The 20353-nt window shown below is 37.7% G+C and overlaps 1 protein-coding gene across 3 annotated transcripts in view; it reads left to right on the top strand.

Annotated features, from left to right (window-relative positions):
• The first annotated feature begins 477 nt into the window (after nt 1-477).
• The window catches only part of LRRC49 (leucine rich repeat containing 49), a 239077-nt gene continuing 219201 nt past the window's right edge, over nt 478-20353 (top strand). The window contains exons 1-6 of one of the 3 annotated variants that reach the window (XM_006888341.1): nt 858-905; nt 1723-1779; nt 4491-4578; nt 9776-9967; nt 10364-10466; nt 15472-15675. In XM_006888341.1, the coding sequence (XP_006888403.1) occupies nt 858-905; nt 1723-1779; nt 4491-4578; nt 9776-9967; nt 10364-10466; nt 15472-15675 (692 nt within the window). Of the gene's footprint in view, nt 906-1722; nt 1793-4488; nt 4579-9775; nt 9968-10363; nt 10467-15471; nt 15676-20353 lie in introns of all 3 variants that reach the window. The other 2 variants (XM_006888342.1, XM_006888343.1) reach the window with 2 other exon arrangements.

Here is a 20353-nt window from a genome sequence, read left to right as displayed (position 1 = left end):
CATGACACTCTCCAAGAACTTCAGGCGCTGGAAGAAGTGCAGGTTCTTCTGGCTAAAGTTTTGGTGTTTTCAAAACAGGCTGGGGCGAAGTGGTCAGACGTGATGACTGAGCGGTCATTGCCGCCACACTAATTCGCGTGGTGATCACGCCTAAAGTGGCCTCACAGGAGCTGTACAACTCGGTCCTTGGGCAACTGAAACAGCTAGATGACTACCTAGGCTTGGGAAACTTGCCGCACTGGCCAGCCACGCCTCGGGCAGGCAAGCCAACAATCTTTCCTGTTAAGAAGGCTGGGTTCCCCCGGACAGGCTCGCTGCTTGTGGCAGCTCGGCGAGGCGGGTACTGCGGCCCATTTCCTTTTCTTCATTCTGGTCTGCAAGAGTGCCGAACTGGGGCCCCAGAGAACCGAGTGCCCAATTCTTAACTATCTTGCTTCTACTCCTTTTAATGCTTTCAGAAAGCAAGTGACCTCCGGAAAGTGGCGGGATACAAATTTCCCGCGGATTGCACCGCGGTAGGCCCGAAAAAGGAGCGGACCGGAAGTGCTGGTTGTCATAGCTACCGGTGTGGCCGGCCTCTTCCCCATCTTATCCTATTCTCAATACTCTTGCTCTACTTTTCCAAGCCAAGAAGCATAAGACGAGGAAGTGCTTATGCACAGGGCTCACACAAATACAAACAGAAATGACAACGACTGCGTTGTCCAATGGATTTGGGAGAGGACCAGACCGGAAATGGCAGTTTCCATGGTAACTCCTGAACGGGTTGCCTCGGAGATGACCCTTTTCTGTCTCTGAGCCTCCGCTGTAGCGTCACCTCGAAGACAGATCTTGCAGATTCTGAATTGTCTCCTGCCATGATTCCTGGGAAATACCGCTCTGTTTCTGGCCGGGCTGCGAACAACGTAGGTTGCATCTCCACTTTGTCTTTCCTTCCATTTCTATCGTCTTTCCTGAGTGGCGCCTTTGTCTAGAAGATGGATTGTATTATTGAGACATAGACCCCTTCTTGGTCTACACATGCTATTGTCTGACTATTGGCCCAAGGCACTTGGGGGTATTATATGATAGGTATTTAAGATCTTGTCCGGGATCTAGGCCCCCCGGAAGGTGGAGCTGGTCTGCTGTGAAAAGCTCAGGTTCATTGAAATCTTTTAATCACTTTTTATTTAATTGAGAGAAGAATTTATCATTAACAACCACTACCATTTCCTTCACCTGGTTCATTGAGATAGGTGTTTAGATCTGAAAAAGCAAGATTAAAAAGGCTGGGAGTAACAGGATAAAATTACTGCCGACATTTTGGAAAATGAACCAGTGAAATATTTTTATGAGTTATAAATTTTTGTTTTCAGCAAATCCTTAAAACATATTCATTTTCTGGAAACAAACAAAAGCAAGCACCTGTTTTATCCTCATTCTCAGTGTATCCTTTATCGGGATTATTTTTTTTGTATGTGTTTAAAACCCATTGCTGTCAAAACGATTTTGACTTCTGACTCCTAAAGACGCTGTAGGATCAAGTAGAATTGCCTTATATGGTTTCCAAGGATGTAGCTTTATTGAAGCAGTCTGCTGCTTGTTTATCCCAGCCATCCTCCAACTGCACACCTTCAAGCTAGGTGCTTTAACAATCACATTACCAAGACTCCTTGTCTCTATTTCTCTGTGTATTTGTTTAAATAAAAAACAAAATTTCCTGCCTTAATTTAAAAATTGCAGGTGAACTGTGGACTTCATCTGGTGATTCAGACATCTTCACTTCCTGAAAAAAACAAGGTAGGACTTAGCATATTTTTATTTAAATAAAAGACAAAATTATTTTCTGACTTCACAAATAGCATGATTTTAAGAGTAGATTCTAAACTAGGAATTTTAACTGTATTTTACTCTGCCTTCCAAAGTAAAGCTAATTCTTATTTTCCACTTGCATAAAGCTAAAATTAACCTTTTTTTAAAAAAGAAATTTTATTACATAAATTTTAAGAGGTAAGTTTTTTTGACATTTAAAAATTTCTGGATCCTTAGATTGATGCTACATTATAACGTAAATGGGATAAACTTTTTTCAGCTGTGGATAAAATGATGGGATATCTTACATCTGATGATACTACAGAATGAATAAAATATGGTGACTTGAAGGAACATATGCACACATTCTGCTTAAAGTCAGGGGAGAAAAGAATAGTTAAAAATATGTACGCTTAAGGGAGATCTGGTGGCCTAGTGGAAAGAAGCGGCGCTGCAATCCCGAAGGCGTGCAGTTTGAATCCACCAGGTGCTTCTCTGAGAAGGCGGGGCAATCTCCTCCTGTGCCAGTCGGATCTGGTTCTGATTCGATGGCATACAACAAGTTTTTTGAAAAAAAAGTAAGCTTTACTATTATTTATAAGTGAACTATAAACCCGAGATTTTCTTTCTCAATTTTCCTGAAATAGCCCTGATATTGAATGGATTTCGAGCCTTTGATTAGTCGTTCGAGATTTTGAAATACACAATTTTTTCCCCTCCTTTCTCACCTCAGCAATCAAGCACATTTCACAAATTACTGTGTCTCAAGGCACAAAATGATTTTTCCTTGTTTGACCAAACTGGGCATCTCCAGCCATCAATCTAGTTGTTTCCTATAAATTGTTAAATAGATTTTATTGAAGAAACTAGAAAGTAAAGTTTATAGACAGCAGCATGACTTGAGCAAAGAAGGGCCTGAGGAGGTGGATATAATGTTATCATTAGTCAAACAGCAGTTAATTATACAATTGGTGGTGGTTGTTGTTAAATGCCATAGAGTCGTAGGCGACTCATAGCGACCCTATGAAAGAAAGACTATGAACACTTGTATAACTTCCTTCGTTTCTCCAAGTTCATAGGGTTTTCTGAGGCAAGCTGTTTTGGAAGTGGATGCCACTCCTGCTTCCAAGCTTGTTTTAATCAGGGAGCTCCACCAAACACTGTCCTCCATGGGTGACCATTATCGCATTTGGCACCTCAGTGTCACAGTGTTCAGCATAACAGCAACCACGAGTTACCTTTGTATAGCAAATTGACAGACCAGGGCTATACCACCTATGTGCTATGGAAATGGAAAAAATTTGGAAAGTAAACTATTTTGATTATTTTTAATAGATAATTATTAGCTAGATGAAGGAAATAATCCTTATTATGAGTGGGTAAGCGAAATTTCTCCGAAAGCTTCGCTAACTATTTTTAGTGGACAAGTCCTACTTTTTTTTGACCATTTGTTATTGTTATTTGCGATCGAATTGCAAACAACTCATAGTAGATCCTCCGGCAGGTTTTCAGAAGCTGTAAATCATACTAGAATTATATTGCCATGTTTTTTCCCCCCATGGAGCGGTAGTTGCTGGATTTGACCCGAGTGCTTTGCGTTGGCAGGATGCCTCCTAAGCACTAGACCACCAGAACTCCCACTCTTTTTTAGGAACTATATGCCTCATCCGAATTTTTTCTAAACCATTCATTTTTCTTATGTATGACATATGATTTGAGAAAATACTTTTTGTTTATATAATTAATTAAATGATATAATACAAATACGGTTCTAGTGTTTATAATACATATGAATCAGGAGTATCATAATTCTTTCACAATAAAAAGACTATTTTTGTGGTTAGGCTGTGTGCTTATGTGTTTAATCCTAAAAAGTTAATGTACTGTGATATAATTCTGAAGGCATGCAGTTGCAAACTATCAGCTGTTCCGCGGGAGAAGGATTGACAGTCTTCTCCTGTGCAATTAACTGCTTCTGAAAATCCACTGGAGGGTCAGCTGTGGATTGGTTCCAACTCCACGACACACAGCAACAACAAGAACAACCACCAGATAATGACTTAAAATTAACTTAGTGGAATTGCTACTAAGAAAGTTAGAAACATGCCATTTATTGTTATAATTGAACATTTAAAGGAATTCTAGTGATCCAAACAGTGTGACTTTTCAGCAGAATTTACTTTTACTGTGTGTTTAAGGCATGACTGTGTTGCATTTGGGATACTCAGCATAGAGATGAGAAATGCCTCAGACTGAAGAATGCTTTCAGCTGACTTTATGAAATTGGCTTTAATTTTGTTTTGTGTGTAGTAAAATAAACTGAATTTACCATGTTAGGTAAACAAAAGTGCATAAGTCAATGCCATAAAATACATTCAATTGGTTTGCAACCATCACCACTAAGTAGTACACCATTCCAAACAGAATCCTCACACATGTTAAGTGGTCTCTTCTCATCCTCCTGTCTTCCCCACTTCCTGCACTCATAATTTCTGCTATTATGGATTTACCTGTCCTGGACATTTTATACCAATAGAATCACAAAATATGTAGCCTTTTTGTTTGGCTTTTTCACTTATCAGAATCTTTTTAAGCTTTATCCATGTTATATTAATTATTGTGTGATATTTTATCATTATCTTAATTTTTTATTGTTAAATTTTTCTACAAATTGTTTTTATTAAATACTTTTCTTTTAGGTTGAATTAAGGCTAAATAAAGAAACTTCATCATTTCCTGGTCGACTCCTGCAACATGACCTTGAAAGAAACTACTCAAGTAGGCAAGGTATTGTCTGTGGGTCGGGATCAGATCTGTTTTGTCTTTTTTAAATAATATGACTTATTAAATAGTGTTTAATCCCTAAATCCATATAAATGAATTAAAAATGAAATTGTTCATAGGATACCAAATTTATTTAATTCAGATTTGGTTCGTATATATTATATATATATATGATTTGGTTTACATATGCAACACACACACACACACATATATATTAGATTATTTCCAATACAGAGAAAGCTTTTGTTCCTGTGGTTTTGAGTGGGTTGGAATCTAGAGAGTGGGAAAAGAGTGTCTCAAATTCGGTCTTAGAAGGAAGAATAAATGGATGTTTGCTGGGATTACTGAGACTATAGAAACAGAAATCTTTAGGAAATAAGAATACAATAGAAAGAAAATTAGGAGTAGAGAAGAAATACTCTGTTTCCCTTACTCTAACATATAATTACAGATACTTTATATGAAAGACCTTAATCTTGAGTGTCCTTCATCTAGATTCTTATTATAAATACAGATGTTTATGATCTCTTCATTTCCCTTTCTGATTTTGATAGGTCTTAGATAAAGCTTGGAAATGTGTCTCTTAGTAATGCTTCAGATGATTCTAATGGATGTGATTTGTGTTCTACATACAAGACAAATACTGGCTTATATGATCTGGTTATAGTTATGAAATACATCTTTCAATTCAAGGAGAAATCTCCTTCAGAACATTTGAACCTCACCTTGTCACTAACAACTGTTAACTAAACTAAACTAGTGTTAATTACTATAAAATCTTTATTTGCAAAATCTTTATTTGCAGCTCTATCTTTGCCTCTAGGAGTTGATTTAAAGGGCTGAACAGCATGGGCATTTCTTAATTGCTTATATCATTACTCCATGAACTTACAGTTCTTTTGAATGTTGATTAGTTTTTCTCTTTTATTTCTTGAGCATTCCTCCTGAGCTCATCTAATCTGATAAATCATCTTCTCTTGCCTAATCCCCCGACACATTTAAAATCAATCTCACTAAAGTTCTCCAGCAAAGGAAGAATCTTATTTTATTTCAGTTGTGTATGCATTTACTGTATGTGTACTACAGCACATCCCTACAGAAGTGAACCTACAAGTTATCAACTCGGCCTTTTTATGCTTACGATGTGAATTGCCCATAATTTCTGTAACGTCTTGAATTTCTTTGCTCATTACTGAGACAAGCTCAAATGCCTTTGTCAAACTTTTCTTGTGTTAGAGTGGGCCAGGTAAATTTCTTTAGAATTAAAATATTATTAACTATTTCCAGGTAAGAAAATAGCATGAGACACTGAATTTTGAGAACTGAAAGTCAGAGATGAACAAAATTTTTATGTAAATCCAGTTCCACTGCTATCTGTTGATTCTGACTCAAAGTGACCCTCCATCAGATCCAAGGCTCTAAATCTTTACAGGAGTAGCCTTCCTTTCTCCCATGGAGTGGCTGATGGATTCCAACTGAGGACCTTCCACTTAGTGGCCACCAGGGCTTCTTATTAAATATAAATAGTAACCTAACATATACAAATTAACTCTTTAGGGAAAAAAATAACCAAATGAATATTTCATGAAAAATTTTATTCAAAATAATTATCTGTGGCTGACTGTCCGTTTGCTAGGTCTAAGAGTGTACCAGTGAGACCTAGTGGTACAGTGATTAAGACACTCAACTGCTAACAAAAAAGCATTGAGCATTTGAATGCTCCAGCCATACCAAAGGAGAAAGAACTAACAGTCTGCTTCTGTAAAGAGTCACAACCTTACAAATGCTATGAAACAGTTTGAGGCTGCTATGAGAAGGAATCATCTCAATCGCAGTGGGTTTGGTTTGGGTAAAGTGTATACCTGGTTATTTCCAGTGGTGCCTCCTCTGTAGTTTCAGAGGGAGCTCTGGCAGCCTAGCCTGCAGGGAGATGAACTACTGCAAGGCCTGCATGTCTCTGGTAGTTTGAATTCACCAGTGCTCATGGAGAAAGATGGGCAGTTTCCTCCCATGTGATCAATGATCTCCTGAAAACCCCCTGGAGTGCCAGCTGTGAATCAGTTTTGACTTAACAGCAATGAGTTGAGGATTAATAAACATTTTTAAATGTGTGTGTTGAGAGTAAAAGGCAATGAGTGATTGTTAGGATCACTGGAAAATCTGCAATGAGATGTTACTAAAACAATTTCAAAGATAAGGCTAAATATATCTATCTCTATAGTTGATTTGCCTACTCACCTGTCCACCCACCTATCTGTCCCAACTGCCTCTCCATTTTTCTATCCTCTTATCCATCTACCTGTACAATGTATAGTGGAGTGAAGGTTCTTGCTGGGTGTTGATCGTTTGCATTTTTGAGATCTAATTATAAAATAATTCTTAGATTATAAGAATTTAGTTTTTTTAATAGAAACAATATGCAAAATAGAGTTCCAAATAATTGTTAGTGAAATGGGAAATCAATTAATCAATATTCTGATTGCTTATGAATTCTTTGTTATTGTGTACGTCGAGTTGGAACTGACCCATAGCTGACCCTATGGGTATTTTGTTGTTGTTGTTGTGTACTATCAAGCTGGAACATACTCATAGCTGACCCTTTAGTGAGTTTTCAGAGGCATGTAATCACATGGGAAGAGATTTCCCATCTTTTTCTCGCTGAGCAGCTGGTGTATTTAACCTGCGTGCTTTTGGTATTGTAGTGTAGCTTCTTGCTGCTAGGCCACCAGAGTACTCTACTGAATTTAGAGTCTTTGGACTTTAGAATACAAATCCTTAGACTTTAGAATACAAAGAATAGAAAATGAAGCCTATCTCTTAAGGAGCTTATAAATTTATTTGATGATTACATTTCTGGTAAGTTAAGTAGTGATGTGAGAAAATAACAGAAGGAATATTTCAGTAAAGATTTTTTTCATCTTGTAGCTTATATGTGGAATGTTTTATTCTGCCCCAGATCCCTTTAGCTCTCAGTTATTTAGAGGCTCTTATTTATGGATTTTAAACCTTCTTTATTACATTATTCTTGACTCTTGCTGTTTTTTAAAGGCATATATGTGGTAGTAAGCTGATAATAATGATGACTTCTGCAGGTAATAGGAGCTGAAAAGTGTAAGGATTGATTTCTTATTTCACTGAATATAGGTGAAGCATTCTGTGACCATTGCCTCTGCCTCCCAAGTCTTAAGAAGTTTCAATCCACCTGTTAAACTGATAATTAGTTTGAAGTCTCAAAAATGGTCCATAAAACCTAATTCTGGTGCTAGTAAGAGAAATCTAGTTTGTCTGTTGTTTGGAGCACAATCATTATTAACTGTTTTATTTTAGTTAATCCTTAGACTGATTTTTCTGTTTAATTTTTTGAACAGTTTGATTTTACTTTTCCAAATCAGTTTAATGAATCCTGGTTTCGTAAATATCCTGCTGTCAGCCTATCTGCTTATCTATCACAAGACCAGTTGCGTTAGTGAACATCATGTTCCTTCTGAGTGTTTATCATTTAGAACATCATGACTAGTTATCTTGATATCTCATAACATTCATCAGAATGGGTCATGAGGAGCTAGCAAGTGCCACCGCTATACAGTTCTTTAATGTGAATGGGCTCAAGTGTGTTGAAATGATAAGGATGGCAAAGGATAGGATAGGACAGGGTTCATATCTGTTGATCATGAGGTTGCTATTAATTGTATGCAACTCAATGGCATCTAATAACAACAACAACAACAACAACAATAACAATAACAATAACAATAACAATAACGCGGAGGGAGTCTGGTGCCTTAGTGGTAAAGAGTTGTGCTGCCAATCCAAAGGCACAAGGGTCAAATCCACTAGCCACTCTACAGGAGGATGGGCAATTTCCTCCCACTTGATTTACTGCCTCTGAAAATCCACTACAGGATCAGCTGAGTCGATTCTGACTCCATGGTACACAACGACAACATGCAGATCTAGAGTATCATATTCTCTGGTGATATCTAAATAATGGGTTAGGAGATTAGATTTGGTTTACATCCTTTCACCTTATCTGTCAGTTAAAGCAGGATTCTCATAATTCTCAGTTCTATTTTACTGGTTATAATATTCTTCAAATATTTCAACATTACTTGCTGCTTTCAATAGACTTTAAAAAACATGTTAGAAGAGAATACCCTTTAATATTCACTCTCACTTTTGACATTCACCAAATCTTCCTTTATTTCTGGAACTTCTCAGCATCTTTGTGCCATTCTACTTTCTTCTGGTCCTTTGAAATATATCTTAGTAGTCACCTCTCAAAAAGTCCCCCTAAAACCATCTTCATTAAGTGAATACTATCCAATACACCTTTGTGTGTGCAGATATATAGATAGGTATTATTTTTATTGTATATTTTGTATATGTTGTCCTATTTATTTTAATTTGATGTATTATCTGCCCATAGACTTGGAAGCTACTTAATGGCAGGGACACTATGTAACCAACAGTCTATAAACCTCTTTTTGTTTTTTAAATTGGTTTATTGTTGCACATTTTCTTCCTTCCTCTTCCTTCCACCCTCCTCTTTGCAGTGTACCTCTTGTTCCGGATTATTGTCATACATATAATACTTAATTATATATTCTTTTTTGGACAGTTCTTCCCTCACCTATTTCAATGCAATGTTCATTATCTATCCATTCTGTCCTATTTTCCCCTCAATCCCCCATTTAAGTCTTATTTTATAACAGTGTTGTTATGTATTATTTGCCCTTTAGTGACTGAGATATTTCAGCATTATGTCTTCCAGATTCACTGATGTTGTGTAATGTTTTATGAGTTTATTTTTCAGTGCTGTCTAATATTTTATTGTGTGAATGTACCATAGTTTGTTTATCCATTCATTTATTGATGGGCACTTGGGTTGCTTCCATCTCTTTGCTATTGTGCGTAACATAGCAATAAACATGGGTGTACATACATGTAAACCTCTTAATGATGCTGTACACCCTGTAGACCCTAACTACAAATGAACTAGCTTTATTTACACTTTATTGTACACTTATCGCATCTACTTTTGGTCTCTTTGCAATATTTTCTGCTAGAGGTAATTGAACATAACAAAGAAAAAGTGACGATGCAAAGTTTACATCTGTTGTCCGAAACTACTTTCTGTATATTTCCAATAGCACTATCATGTATTATCTAGCATTGTGATACACTTTTTGATATTTTGAAGGAGATGGAAGTCCTTCGCCTCATAATAAATCATCATGCATCTCATCTACAACAAACGTGACAGAACTATGTGGTCTGGAAATGAAAACTGCCATGAACTCCTTTTCAGCATTTGGAGATTCTTCCATGATTCACATACCTTCAAAGTCCAGAGTCCGACAGGGCTGTCATAGTGCTGGCCCAAATGTTTCTGGTAATGAGGGACTATTATCTTAGTCATAAGAGAGTTAAAATTTAGTCTAGGTCACAGGCTAAGGAAGGGTTAAAGATAACACTAGAGTAGTTCTGTCTTTAAGTGAGTCTGTAGGGCAATAGAAGACTATTTGGCATATGTAGAATGTATAGTGTAGGTTTGAGAAGGCAAACAGTAAACACAAATTAGATAATTAATTTAAAAAATAATGAACTATGAAAATATTTGGGGTTTCCGTTAGTCTAAATTAACTAAACAACACTAACAACATGGAAAGTGTATGTTCTAGGAAAGATTATTTGTAGGTAGCGTTGTTTTCCAAATACAATATTACTTTAGCTTCAAGATTTTAAAAGACTTTTCTTAATCAAGTAATTTGTATATCATTTTCAATAGGTGATCATATTAATTTGGTGAGCTCATCCATGCCATCATTTCCCATTCTCCAACGTTCTTCTGAAGAGAAAATTCTTTACTCAGACAGGTTGACCCTAGAAAGGTGAGAACAATTTATTTTTTTTTAACTGGTGATATGTAGATATGAAACAAGCTTTCAAAGGCTTAAGAGTCTTCTTTCTCCCTCCTCCTTTTCCCCAGCTGCCTGATTCTCCTGTCTAGATATAATCAATGTTAACTATTTTTTGTTTATTGCTTTCCCTAGAGATGTGCCAAAAGTTTTGTATCTATGTAATATAAAGTATCTTGACTGTATTCCAAAAATGTATCACAGACCTACTGCCTTCCATTGATTCCTACTCATAATAAGACCTACGGGACAGACTAGAATGCTGCTCCAGTAAGTTTCCAAGACTGTGAATCTTTCCAGAAGTAGACTACTATATCTTTCTCCCATGGAACAGCTAGTGGGTTCAAATTATTGATGCTTCAGGTGGCATCCAAGAGTATTATATTAAACTCACTGCTAGCAGGTTGGTTGTTACTCATAGCTATACCCTCTAGCAGGTTCTCAGGCTGTAAATTATGATGGAAGGAGACTGCTCTGCTTTCTCCTGCCGGTGGATTTGAATCAAAGGAGATATATATAGAGCCTTTGGATTAACAGCTTGCTATTGGCTATGCTACAAGAGCTTCTTAAAAGTATAGTAGCAACTCCAAAATATGACAATGATGAACATAGATTTTGAGATACAAAATACTTCCTAATCATTACATAGGTTTCTTGGGGCTGTATCCAGTCTACCGACCATGTTACCTCATTTGCCTTTTCTCCTTCTACATGTTTTTGCACTTATTCTGTTCCAGCTACACCATTTTCCTTGCTTGCCCTTAGTACACCCAGCATGCTTACATATTAGGATGTTTGCAGTTGCAATTCCCTCTGCCTGGAATCCCGTTCTACCACATATCTGTAGTTTCATTCCTTTACCTCCTTCAAGTCTTTACTCAAATGCCATCATCTCAGGAATGACCTGGCCTGGTCACTGTCTACAAAATTGCAACCTCTTCCACCTTGGCAGGCCCCAATTTCTGTCCTTGCATTTTATATAAATGTCTTTTTCTTAGTATTTATCAGTATCTTAACAGTAAACCTTTTACATAATTATTGTCTGTCTCTTCTCACTGCAATTTAAACTCCACGAACACAGAGACTTCTATTCAGTTTTATATCCCCCACATCTAGAACAGAGCCTACTGCAGGATGTTGTTGTTGTTATGTCCTGGCAAATTGGAATTAACTCATAGCTGACCCTCTAGCAGGTTTTTGGAAGGTATAAATCACATGGGAGGAGATTGCTTCTCTTTCTCCGGCACAGAATCTGGTGGATTCAAATTGCATGCCTTTGAGTTGTCAGTGCAGCTCCTTCCCATTAGGCCTCAAGAGCTCCCTCAGTATATAATAGGCTCTCTATAAAAATTTTTAGATGTGTGCTTATGGTTAGGAATTGATCCTCATCTATAAATCTGAGAAGATGTCAGTAATGTTAGAAGAACATTCTTAGCTCCTACTTTAAGGCTAATATCAGCAGAGAAAAGTCTCTACTGAGTGTATCTTTAGGTTAGCAATGCATATCTGAGAACAAATATCATGGGTGTTTTTGTAACTAGGAAAGTCTCTAGAGTAGACAGCATGTTGTTTTGCAGGCAAAGTAACACTTGAGGGCAGTATCTGCCATGGCATCTTCTGCAGTATTGGTTTTTGAGATTCTAATGTTATACGTATAAATTTCATGATCTTTTCCTGTTCTGAGAGATTTTGTTGTCAATATTATCTCAGGCTTTAAAACTCCAGCCAATAATTGTCCTTCATTTTCATGTTTCCTGATATTAATAGGGGCCAAATTTGTAAGACTAAGACATAATAAGTTAAGCGCTTCTCTTATAGTTGGGGTGTTGCAGCACGAGCCCCAGAGAGACAGAAGCCAACTTTGATTAGGTGAAGACTTGTTTCCCAAAGAAAGTTAGAACTAAGGGGACTCAACCTTAGAGGCTGCTTATGAAATGGCAAGATCACAAAAATGTTTTAAGTAGAACATCATTTGATCAGTACCAGCATTTCCACTCAAGAAAGGCTGGCAGTAAGGTATTCAGAGATCATGATTCTAGACCAAGTGGCGTGGCACAGTGGTTAAGATGCTTATCTGCTAGCTGAAAGGTCAGTGGTTGGAACCTACCAGTACATAATAATTTTCAAAGGCAGATCTGCTATGCTATACAGTTGCTTAGCTAAGGGACTGAGGGAGCAAGAGCAGAATCCAGCCCTGGAAGAAACAATGGGAAAAGCTAAGTCCTCTTTATTCTGGGAGCTAGGGTCAGCTTGAGCTTTAGGAAGGCAGTCGGCTAGCATCAGAAAGGAAATACAGAGACAATAACATAGTCCAATAGACTCATTAGTAATGGGATAGGAGGTTTAGCAACTCAAGGGCTTTGTAGGCCTAAAAAACACCTCTGGAGTTATGGCACTGGGTCACTGGTTTTGTTTGTTTATTTGCTTTGATAGTGATAGTGCCTTGTGGAGACAAAGTTAAGGACTATACAAATGAGACTTGGAGTTTGGGACTTAGCCAGTGCTTCAGGTATCCAAGGCAGTGACTTATTTCAAGGTAGAGTAGTTTATGTAAGGGGGAAGGAAGTCAGAAATTTTTTTCTTTTCCTGCCTCAGTGAGGACTGACTGAAGTATTAGATGAATTAGAAGTTGAGAGATATCAATAACATTACTATGAGCAAGAGAAAAGGATTGAGAAGGGAAAAATGAAGTAACTAAACTGACGCATAAAAAATTATGTATACTGCATTGAAACAGATGAGACAGAGAACTGTTTAAAAGGTATATATGATTAGGTATTATTGTCATGACGTGAGTTCAGAATGAAGGCTGCATAGTGGAGTGGACTTGGGGAGAAGAATTTTACTTTTCAAAGAGAAGAATGAACTGGAGGGGAGGAGTGAGCAGGGGCAAAAGTGCAACAATGAATGAATGGAAATCCAAAATATCTAAATTTTCATTAAAATTAATAATAATAAAAAAGAAAGAAAAAGTATATACTTTAAACTGAGATAGTAATAATTTATAAATTAAAAGTAATAAGCATAGTAGATAATGAAATATATGAAATGAAGTCTAAATCCTAACTCCAAAGTAAGAAATTCTGGTGGTGCAGTAGTTAAAAGAAGTTGGCTGTGGACTGTTAGGCTGGCAGTTCAAACACATCCAGAAGCTCCATGAAAGAAAAGAACGAGTGATATGCTCCCATAAGATTATAGCCCAGAAACCCTGTGGGGAAGTTCGGATTGGGCAGGGTTTTCTTCGGCATAGTGTTTTATTCATGCAATATTGTTCATATTGTGCATGTGCTGTGAAGCCGATCTGACTCAATAGCACCTAACAATACTTTAAAACTTTTTCCATAATAGAGGTTTACTTGTTTAAGATTCAACTAAAGACGTGCATTTGAGCCCTTGTGGCCAGTACTCTGAGCTACTAACTAAAATGTGAGGGATCCGGAAAAGATATGACATGCTGCCTCATAAGGATTTAAAGCGTTGGGAACAGTGGGCCAGTTGTTATAGGGTCACTATGAGTTGGAATTGACTAGATGGCGATGGATTTGGTTTGGTTTATTTTTAAGAATATATATTGTTAGAGTTTCATCATATTTTGATGTTCTGCAAATTTCAAAATTATGATTAAACATGTAAACATATATGAAATCTAAGCTTCTAAGAAAATGTTCAGAAAAGACCACTTTACCATTTAATAGATTTCTGGATAAAAATCTTATCATCAAAGTGAATTGTAGAGACTGCATTTGTTGTTCTCCCTAATATACCATTCATTTCAAGTGTCCATGATTGATCCTGTGAGAAATCCTTTTATGTAGTTTTTGCTCTGATACCTGATAAGTCTTCACAGCATTGGAGTGATACTAAAGGCATTTTTCTGTTTATTTGACATGTGGGTTTTTTCTTTCCCCCTAACCATCTTACCCTCAATTGTAGAAGATAGTAACTTTGAGTGTTTTCCAGTGTTAAGTCAATTTTATGTGGACTAATTGATTCTAAGCATTTTTTAAAAGTATAATAAAGGTTTAGACTTAATTGTATTAAGACCTTCGATGCGATGGATTGATTCAGTGATTTGAGTAATGGAGGTAGGTGTGTCAGAGACAATAAAATTGGCACAAAATAGAGCATGGTTCAGAGCTGCTTTATGTAGGGTTGCTATGAGTTGCAAGCAACTCAGTGGCACATAACAACACCTCTTCAAAAGTGAATTGGCTTTTATATGAATGATTTATACTTAGATAAAGGATTCTTAGTTCAAGGAAGCTAAACTGTAGATTGCATCATTTTCTTCTCACTGTGTGGGAGTTCAAAGCTACTAATAAATATTTGTAGGAGGAGGGAAGCTGCCAAATCAGAAACTTAACAATTTTTTTCCCTTTTTAAAAATTTATTATCAATTTCAATGAAAATTTACAGAGATTTTGGATTTCCACTCATTCATTGTTGCACTTTTCTTCCCTCCCAACCCTCCCCTCTAGTACACTACCCTCTTGGAAAAGTAAAAGAAAAGTTCTTTCATTGTTTTACAGACCTTCCCCCCCAGGTCCACTCCACTATGCAGACTTCCCTCTGGACTCCTGTCATGGCAAAAACACCTAATCACATATCCCTTTTAAACAGTTTTCTCCCTTATCTGTTTCAATGCAGTATATCCCATCTTTCTCAGTCTCTCCCCAACCCCGAGGTCAATCCTGTTTTACAACAGTGGCACCATGCAGTATTTGTCCTTTTGAGACTGAGATACTTCACTCAGCATAATGTCCTCCAGGGTTACCCATTTTTAATAATTGCATGAGTTCCTTGTTTTTCAATGCAGCGTAATATTCCACTGTGTGATATGTATGAATATACCACAGTTTCTCTATCCATTCGTTTGTTGGTGGCCACTTAGGTTGTTTCCAGCTCCTTGCTATTGTGAGCAGAGCCACGATAAACATGGGTGTGCAAAACTTAACAATTTTTAAATCTTTTTTCCTAGGCAAAAGCTGACAGTATGTCCTATTATCGATGGGGAAGAGCACCTTCGTTTGTTGAACTTTCAGCACAATTTTATAACTCGGATCCAAAATATTTCTAACCTGCAGAGGCTAATATTCTTGGATTTATATGATAACCAAATTGAAGAAATCAGTGGGCTTTCTACTCTGAGATCCCTCCGTGTCCTTCTTTTGGGGAAGAACAGGTAATCTTTACAGAGCAAATTTTACTTACAGTCCAATGTAATACTTCATCTAACTCATTGTCATGGAATGTGAACCAACTCATAGCTGACTTTCTTAGGGGTACTAATTGCATGCGAAGAGATTAACCGCCTTTTTGTTGTAGTGGATTTAAACCCAAAGACAAGGCTTTTCTGAGAGTTCAAATCCACACTGGCTCCTTAGGAGAAAGATGGGTAGTCTCCTTCCATGCAATTTAGTCTCCAAAAATCTGTTGGAGGTTCAGCTGTGAGTTGGTCCTGGCAATGAGTTTGAGTTAATGCTTTACTTAAGACTGTTGTTAAGTCTATAGTATCTGCATGACAACCCAGGAACAAATAGTATTTATATAAGTAATAGAATAAAATGATTGAAAGGTTATTGGATTGAATTAAGAAGTCCTAATTTGAGGTGTGTGACTCAGTTGATAATTGCTCAAACCAAATAAAATTTGTTTTAGTATTGCAAGGCTTTCCAGTGCACAAACAGTAAACTTTATCCTTACCTTTGTTTTCTAGGCTGTATTTTAACTACATGTGTCACTGTAGGCTTGTGTTTCACTATAGCACTTAGTGAAAGACACTTATTTTTTGTGATTGTCACATTCATTCATTGATTTGTATTCAGATGGCAGTTTTAATTTGTATTTAATATTACATTCTGTGCAAACTTTGTAAGCTCCTTATTATATTGTATTATATAATAGAGCTATACAATTTCTTCACTGCTCTCATTCTTTTTTACTGCATAGCTTTACAATATTGTTGTGTTGACTGCCTTTGAGTCGAGCATGACTCATGGTGACCCTATGAACTCTATGAAGTCTGAAGCCCCTCTACAACTATCGACATTTATCAAAGTTCATACAGTTTCCAGAGGCATGTTATTTAGGAAGTGGATGCCACTCCTGCTTCCAGTACCAATAATTAAGTGCTGCTTAGCAAAATCTGAAGCATAATCTTTATACTCTAAGATTATGAAGTTTGCTCATGGCATTACACCCAAGCTCAGTACTCCCACAATCTTTTTTTCTTCCTGTATAGCAGGGATCTTGATTAACCTTTTTATTCCCACTCCTTATTGTTAGATGCTGTCAGGTTGATTTCAGCTAAGAGAGACCCAGTGTACAACTTATTGAAATCTTAACAATCTGTCATCATCCTCAAAATGTCTGATTTACAGTCCTGGAAACAAGAAAAAGGTCCCTCCATATCCGGAGGTTCCCTATTTCTTTCATGTTGACTCCTTTATGGTTTTCACATAAGGGCTTATGTACAGGGTCCTTATTGGTGCCATTTTGGCATCAGTATCATAAGGTGACCTGCAGAGAGACTGTGATACAGTTCTTGAGGTCTATAGCTGCCGAGGTGGTAGGAGAGCCGAATCTCTTTCTAATTTCAGTTTCTATTAAATAGAAGAACAATTTTTTTAACCCAACTTTTTTAAATAAATTTTTTATTTCAATTGTCATTTTAACAAGTTTATAGAAAAGTTAGATTTTCATTCATTCATTGTTGCACATTTTACCCTCTCTCCCTCCCTTCCCCCTCCCCATGCTTTCTCCCCCACTAGTTTATTTACAAAATTCTAATACAAATTCGAACAAATCTTTCCACTTCCTTCACCCCCCCACCCATCAAATTGTACAATCCAATGATTAATCCCTTCTTCCCCCTGTACATCTACATCCCTCTGCTTCCAGCCTCTCTCACCCCTCCTAGATCCTTATACTCCTACAATAACAGTCTTATACAATATTTATCCTTGTGGGACTGTGTTAGTTCACTCAGCATAATGTTCTCCAGTCCCTCCCAAGTTAGGTAATAATTTACAAAGTTATTGCTCCTGCATGCTGCGTAGTATTCCATTGTGAATGTACCATAATTTCTCAATCCATTCATTTGTGGTTGGACATTTGGGCTGTTTCCATGTTCTTGTGATGGTGAATAATGCTGCTATGAACATTGGTATACAAATCTCAGTTTGTGCCTCAGTTCTCATTTTCTCATGTTAGATGGATCTTGGCTGAAAGCAGGGAATACCAGAGGAATGTCTGTGTTTCATTGACTATGCAAAGGCATTTGACTGTGTAGATCATAACAAACTATGGCTGACTCTTGAGAAGAATGGGAATCCCAGAACACTTGATCATTCTAATGTGAAACTTATACTTGGACCAGGAGGCAGTCGTCAGAACAGAGCAAGGGAACACTGCATGGTTCAAAACTGGGAAGGGCGTACGCCAGGGATGCATCCTATTCTCCATACCTTTTCAACCTATACGCAGAACAGATTATCCGGGAGGCTGGGCTCTATGAGGAGAAATGTGGGGTCAAGATTGGTGGATGATTTATCAACAATCTGCGTTATGCAGATGACACAACCCTGCTTGCTGAAACTGAAGAGGACCTGAAGCACCTGCTGCAGAGGGTCAAGGACTGCAGCCTACAATATGGATTGAGGCTCAATGTCAAGAAGACAAAGATTCTCACCACTGGACCAATTGGCAGCATCAGGATGGATGGTGAAGAGATTGAGATTGTACACAGCTTTAGTTTGCTTGGCTCTGTAGTCAACCGTCTTGGCACCAGCAGCCAGGAAATTAAAAGGTGCATTGCCATGGGAAAGTCTGCTGTTAGGGACCTCTCCAAAGTACTGAAGAGCAATGGTATCTCTCTGGAGACGAAGGTGCATCTGATACAGGCTATGGTCTTCGCAATCACTTGTTATGCATCAGAGAGTTGGACAATGACCGGGGAGGATAGAAGGAGAATTGATGCCTTTGAGCTGTGGTGCTGGAGAAGAGTATTGAGAATACCATGGACTGCTAGGAAAACAAACAGATTTGTCCTGGAAAGGGTTAAACCAGGTGGCTCCTTGGAGGCAAGGATTCTGAGGCTCCGTCTAACATACTTTGGACATGTTGTGAGGAGAGACCGGTCCTTGGAGAGGGACATCATGCTTGGGAGGGTGGAGGGACAGCGCAGGAGAGGAAGGCCCTCTATGAGGTGGATTGATTCAGTGACTGGGATAATTGAGATGGGAGTGTCAGAGACAGTGCGACTGGCACAGGACAGAGCGGAGTTTAGGGCTGTTGTACATAGGGTCGCTATGAGTCGCAGGTGACTCGACGGCACATAACAACAACAACAATATTCCAAGTAGTAGAATAGCTGGGTCCTATGGAATATCTATATTCAGCTTTTTGAGGAAGCACCAAAACTGCCTTCATATTGGTATTAACAAAGATCGTCAACTGTTTGGATCTAGAATGAAAAAAACAACCCTAAAAAGCCCTCGAACTCACCACTGTTGATTTGGTTCCTACTCATTGTGACCCTACATTGGATTTTCAGTGGTAATAGCAGAAGACTGCTCATCTTTCTCCCAAGCAGAAACTGCTGGATTTTAACTGCTAGAGCTGATGCAGCCTTTCGATTAGCAACAAAACGTTCTACAGACTACTCCATCAGAGCTTCCTGAGACTAGACTAGAGTTCTTTGAATTCTTTAGAATTAGATTTTTCTATCATTTTAGATATTGGAGAGGCCTAGGGGAGAGAATCTATGGCAAGAGCTATTCATGAGATGAGAACAGTGAGGCATTGGTTTAATCTTATGTTGAACTGAACAATTTGTCTTCTTTTCCTTCCTGTTCTTGTGGGTACCCAAAGTCTAAAACAAAAGCTATGTAACCACTGTCTATTAAAGCAAAGAAAATACTGGAAGTCACACCATGTAGGGACAATACAGAAGAAGACCAGGGTGGAATTCTGTGGGAAGATGTATTTGGAACTTAATTTCTGTGGTGGAAGGAAGTATCTGGAAGCCTCCCAGTGTTTTGTGATGGATATAGACACAAACTATATTGACTCCTCTAATCAAAAATCTTTGGGTTGGAAGTTCCCTTATCCTTTATTCCTCCTGGGTAATTTTTAAAATGTTAATGTGTAATTCTCAGACAAATAGTGATCACAGGTCAATTTTTTTATTAATGCAGTATCAGAGGAACCAGTAGAATGACAGATCAGTTCGAAAGAGGACAAGAGATAGTGATAGAAAAAGAAAATGTGCTGTAGTAAGATTATTAGATTAGAAAGGAAATGAGCTCATGTTCTGTAAATAAGTAAAAGTATAACTCTTTGGCTTATCATTTCTGTTGGACAGAAATTACATTTCTGTTTGACAAAAGTTATAATGACATCTGGTGAATTTTCTGTAATATCTAACTTTATAGAGTCTGGGCCCCGGTCAGTAATAAATAGATGATCCCTGAGTAGACTTATTATCTTTGCTCTGGTATAATTGTGAGGTGTGCTGGTGATGATGTGGATAAAGCAATTTGGCTGCTAGCCAGAAATGACAGTTCTTCAAATCCAGCAGCTGTTCAGAGGGAGAATGATGGTGAGGCAGCCAGCTTCCATGAAGACTTACCATCTTGAAAACCCTATGGGCAATTCTGTTCTGTCCTACAGAATGGCTGAGTAGGATTTGACTGTGGGTTGGCTTGCCAGCAAAGTAGAGAACATTAGGCATAAAAGGAAATGCAGTCAGCCTTTTGTCTTATTTCCAAGTTTTGGCTAGTTTATTTTTTGTAAAGTAGGTAGCTCTTTTCCATCTACACATGCATTTCACGATTTTACAAAATTGGTTTTATGTTCTT

Source organism: Elephantulus edwardii, unplaced genomic scaffold (assembly GCF_000299155.1).
Source record: "Elephantulus edwardii isolate Elephantulus edwardi_28Jun2011 unplaced genomic scaffold, EleEdw1.0 scaffold00066, whole genome shotgun sequence".
NCBI lineage: Eukaryota > Metazoa > Chordata > Mammalia > Macroscelidea > Macroscelididae > Elephantulus > Elephantulus edwardii.
Note: the sequence above shows the minus strand (reverse complement) of the source record. Positions and strands in the feature narration are given on the sequence as shown.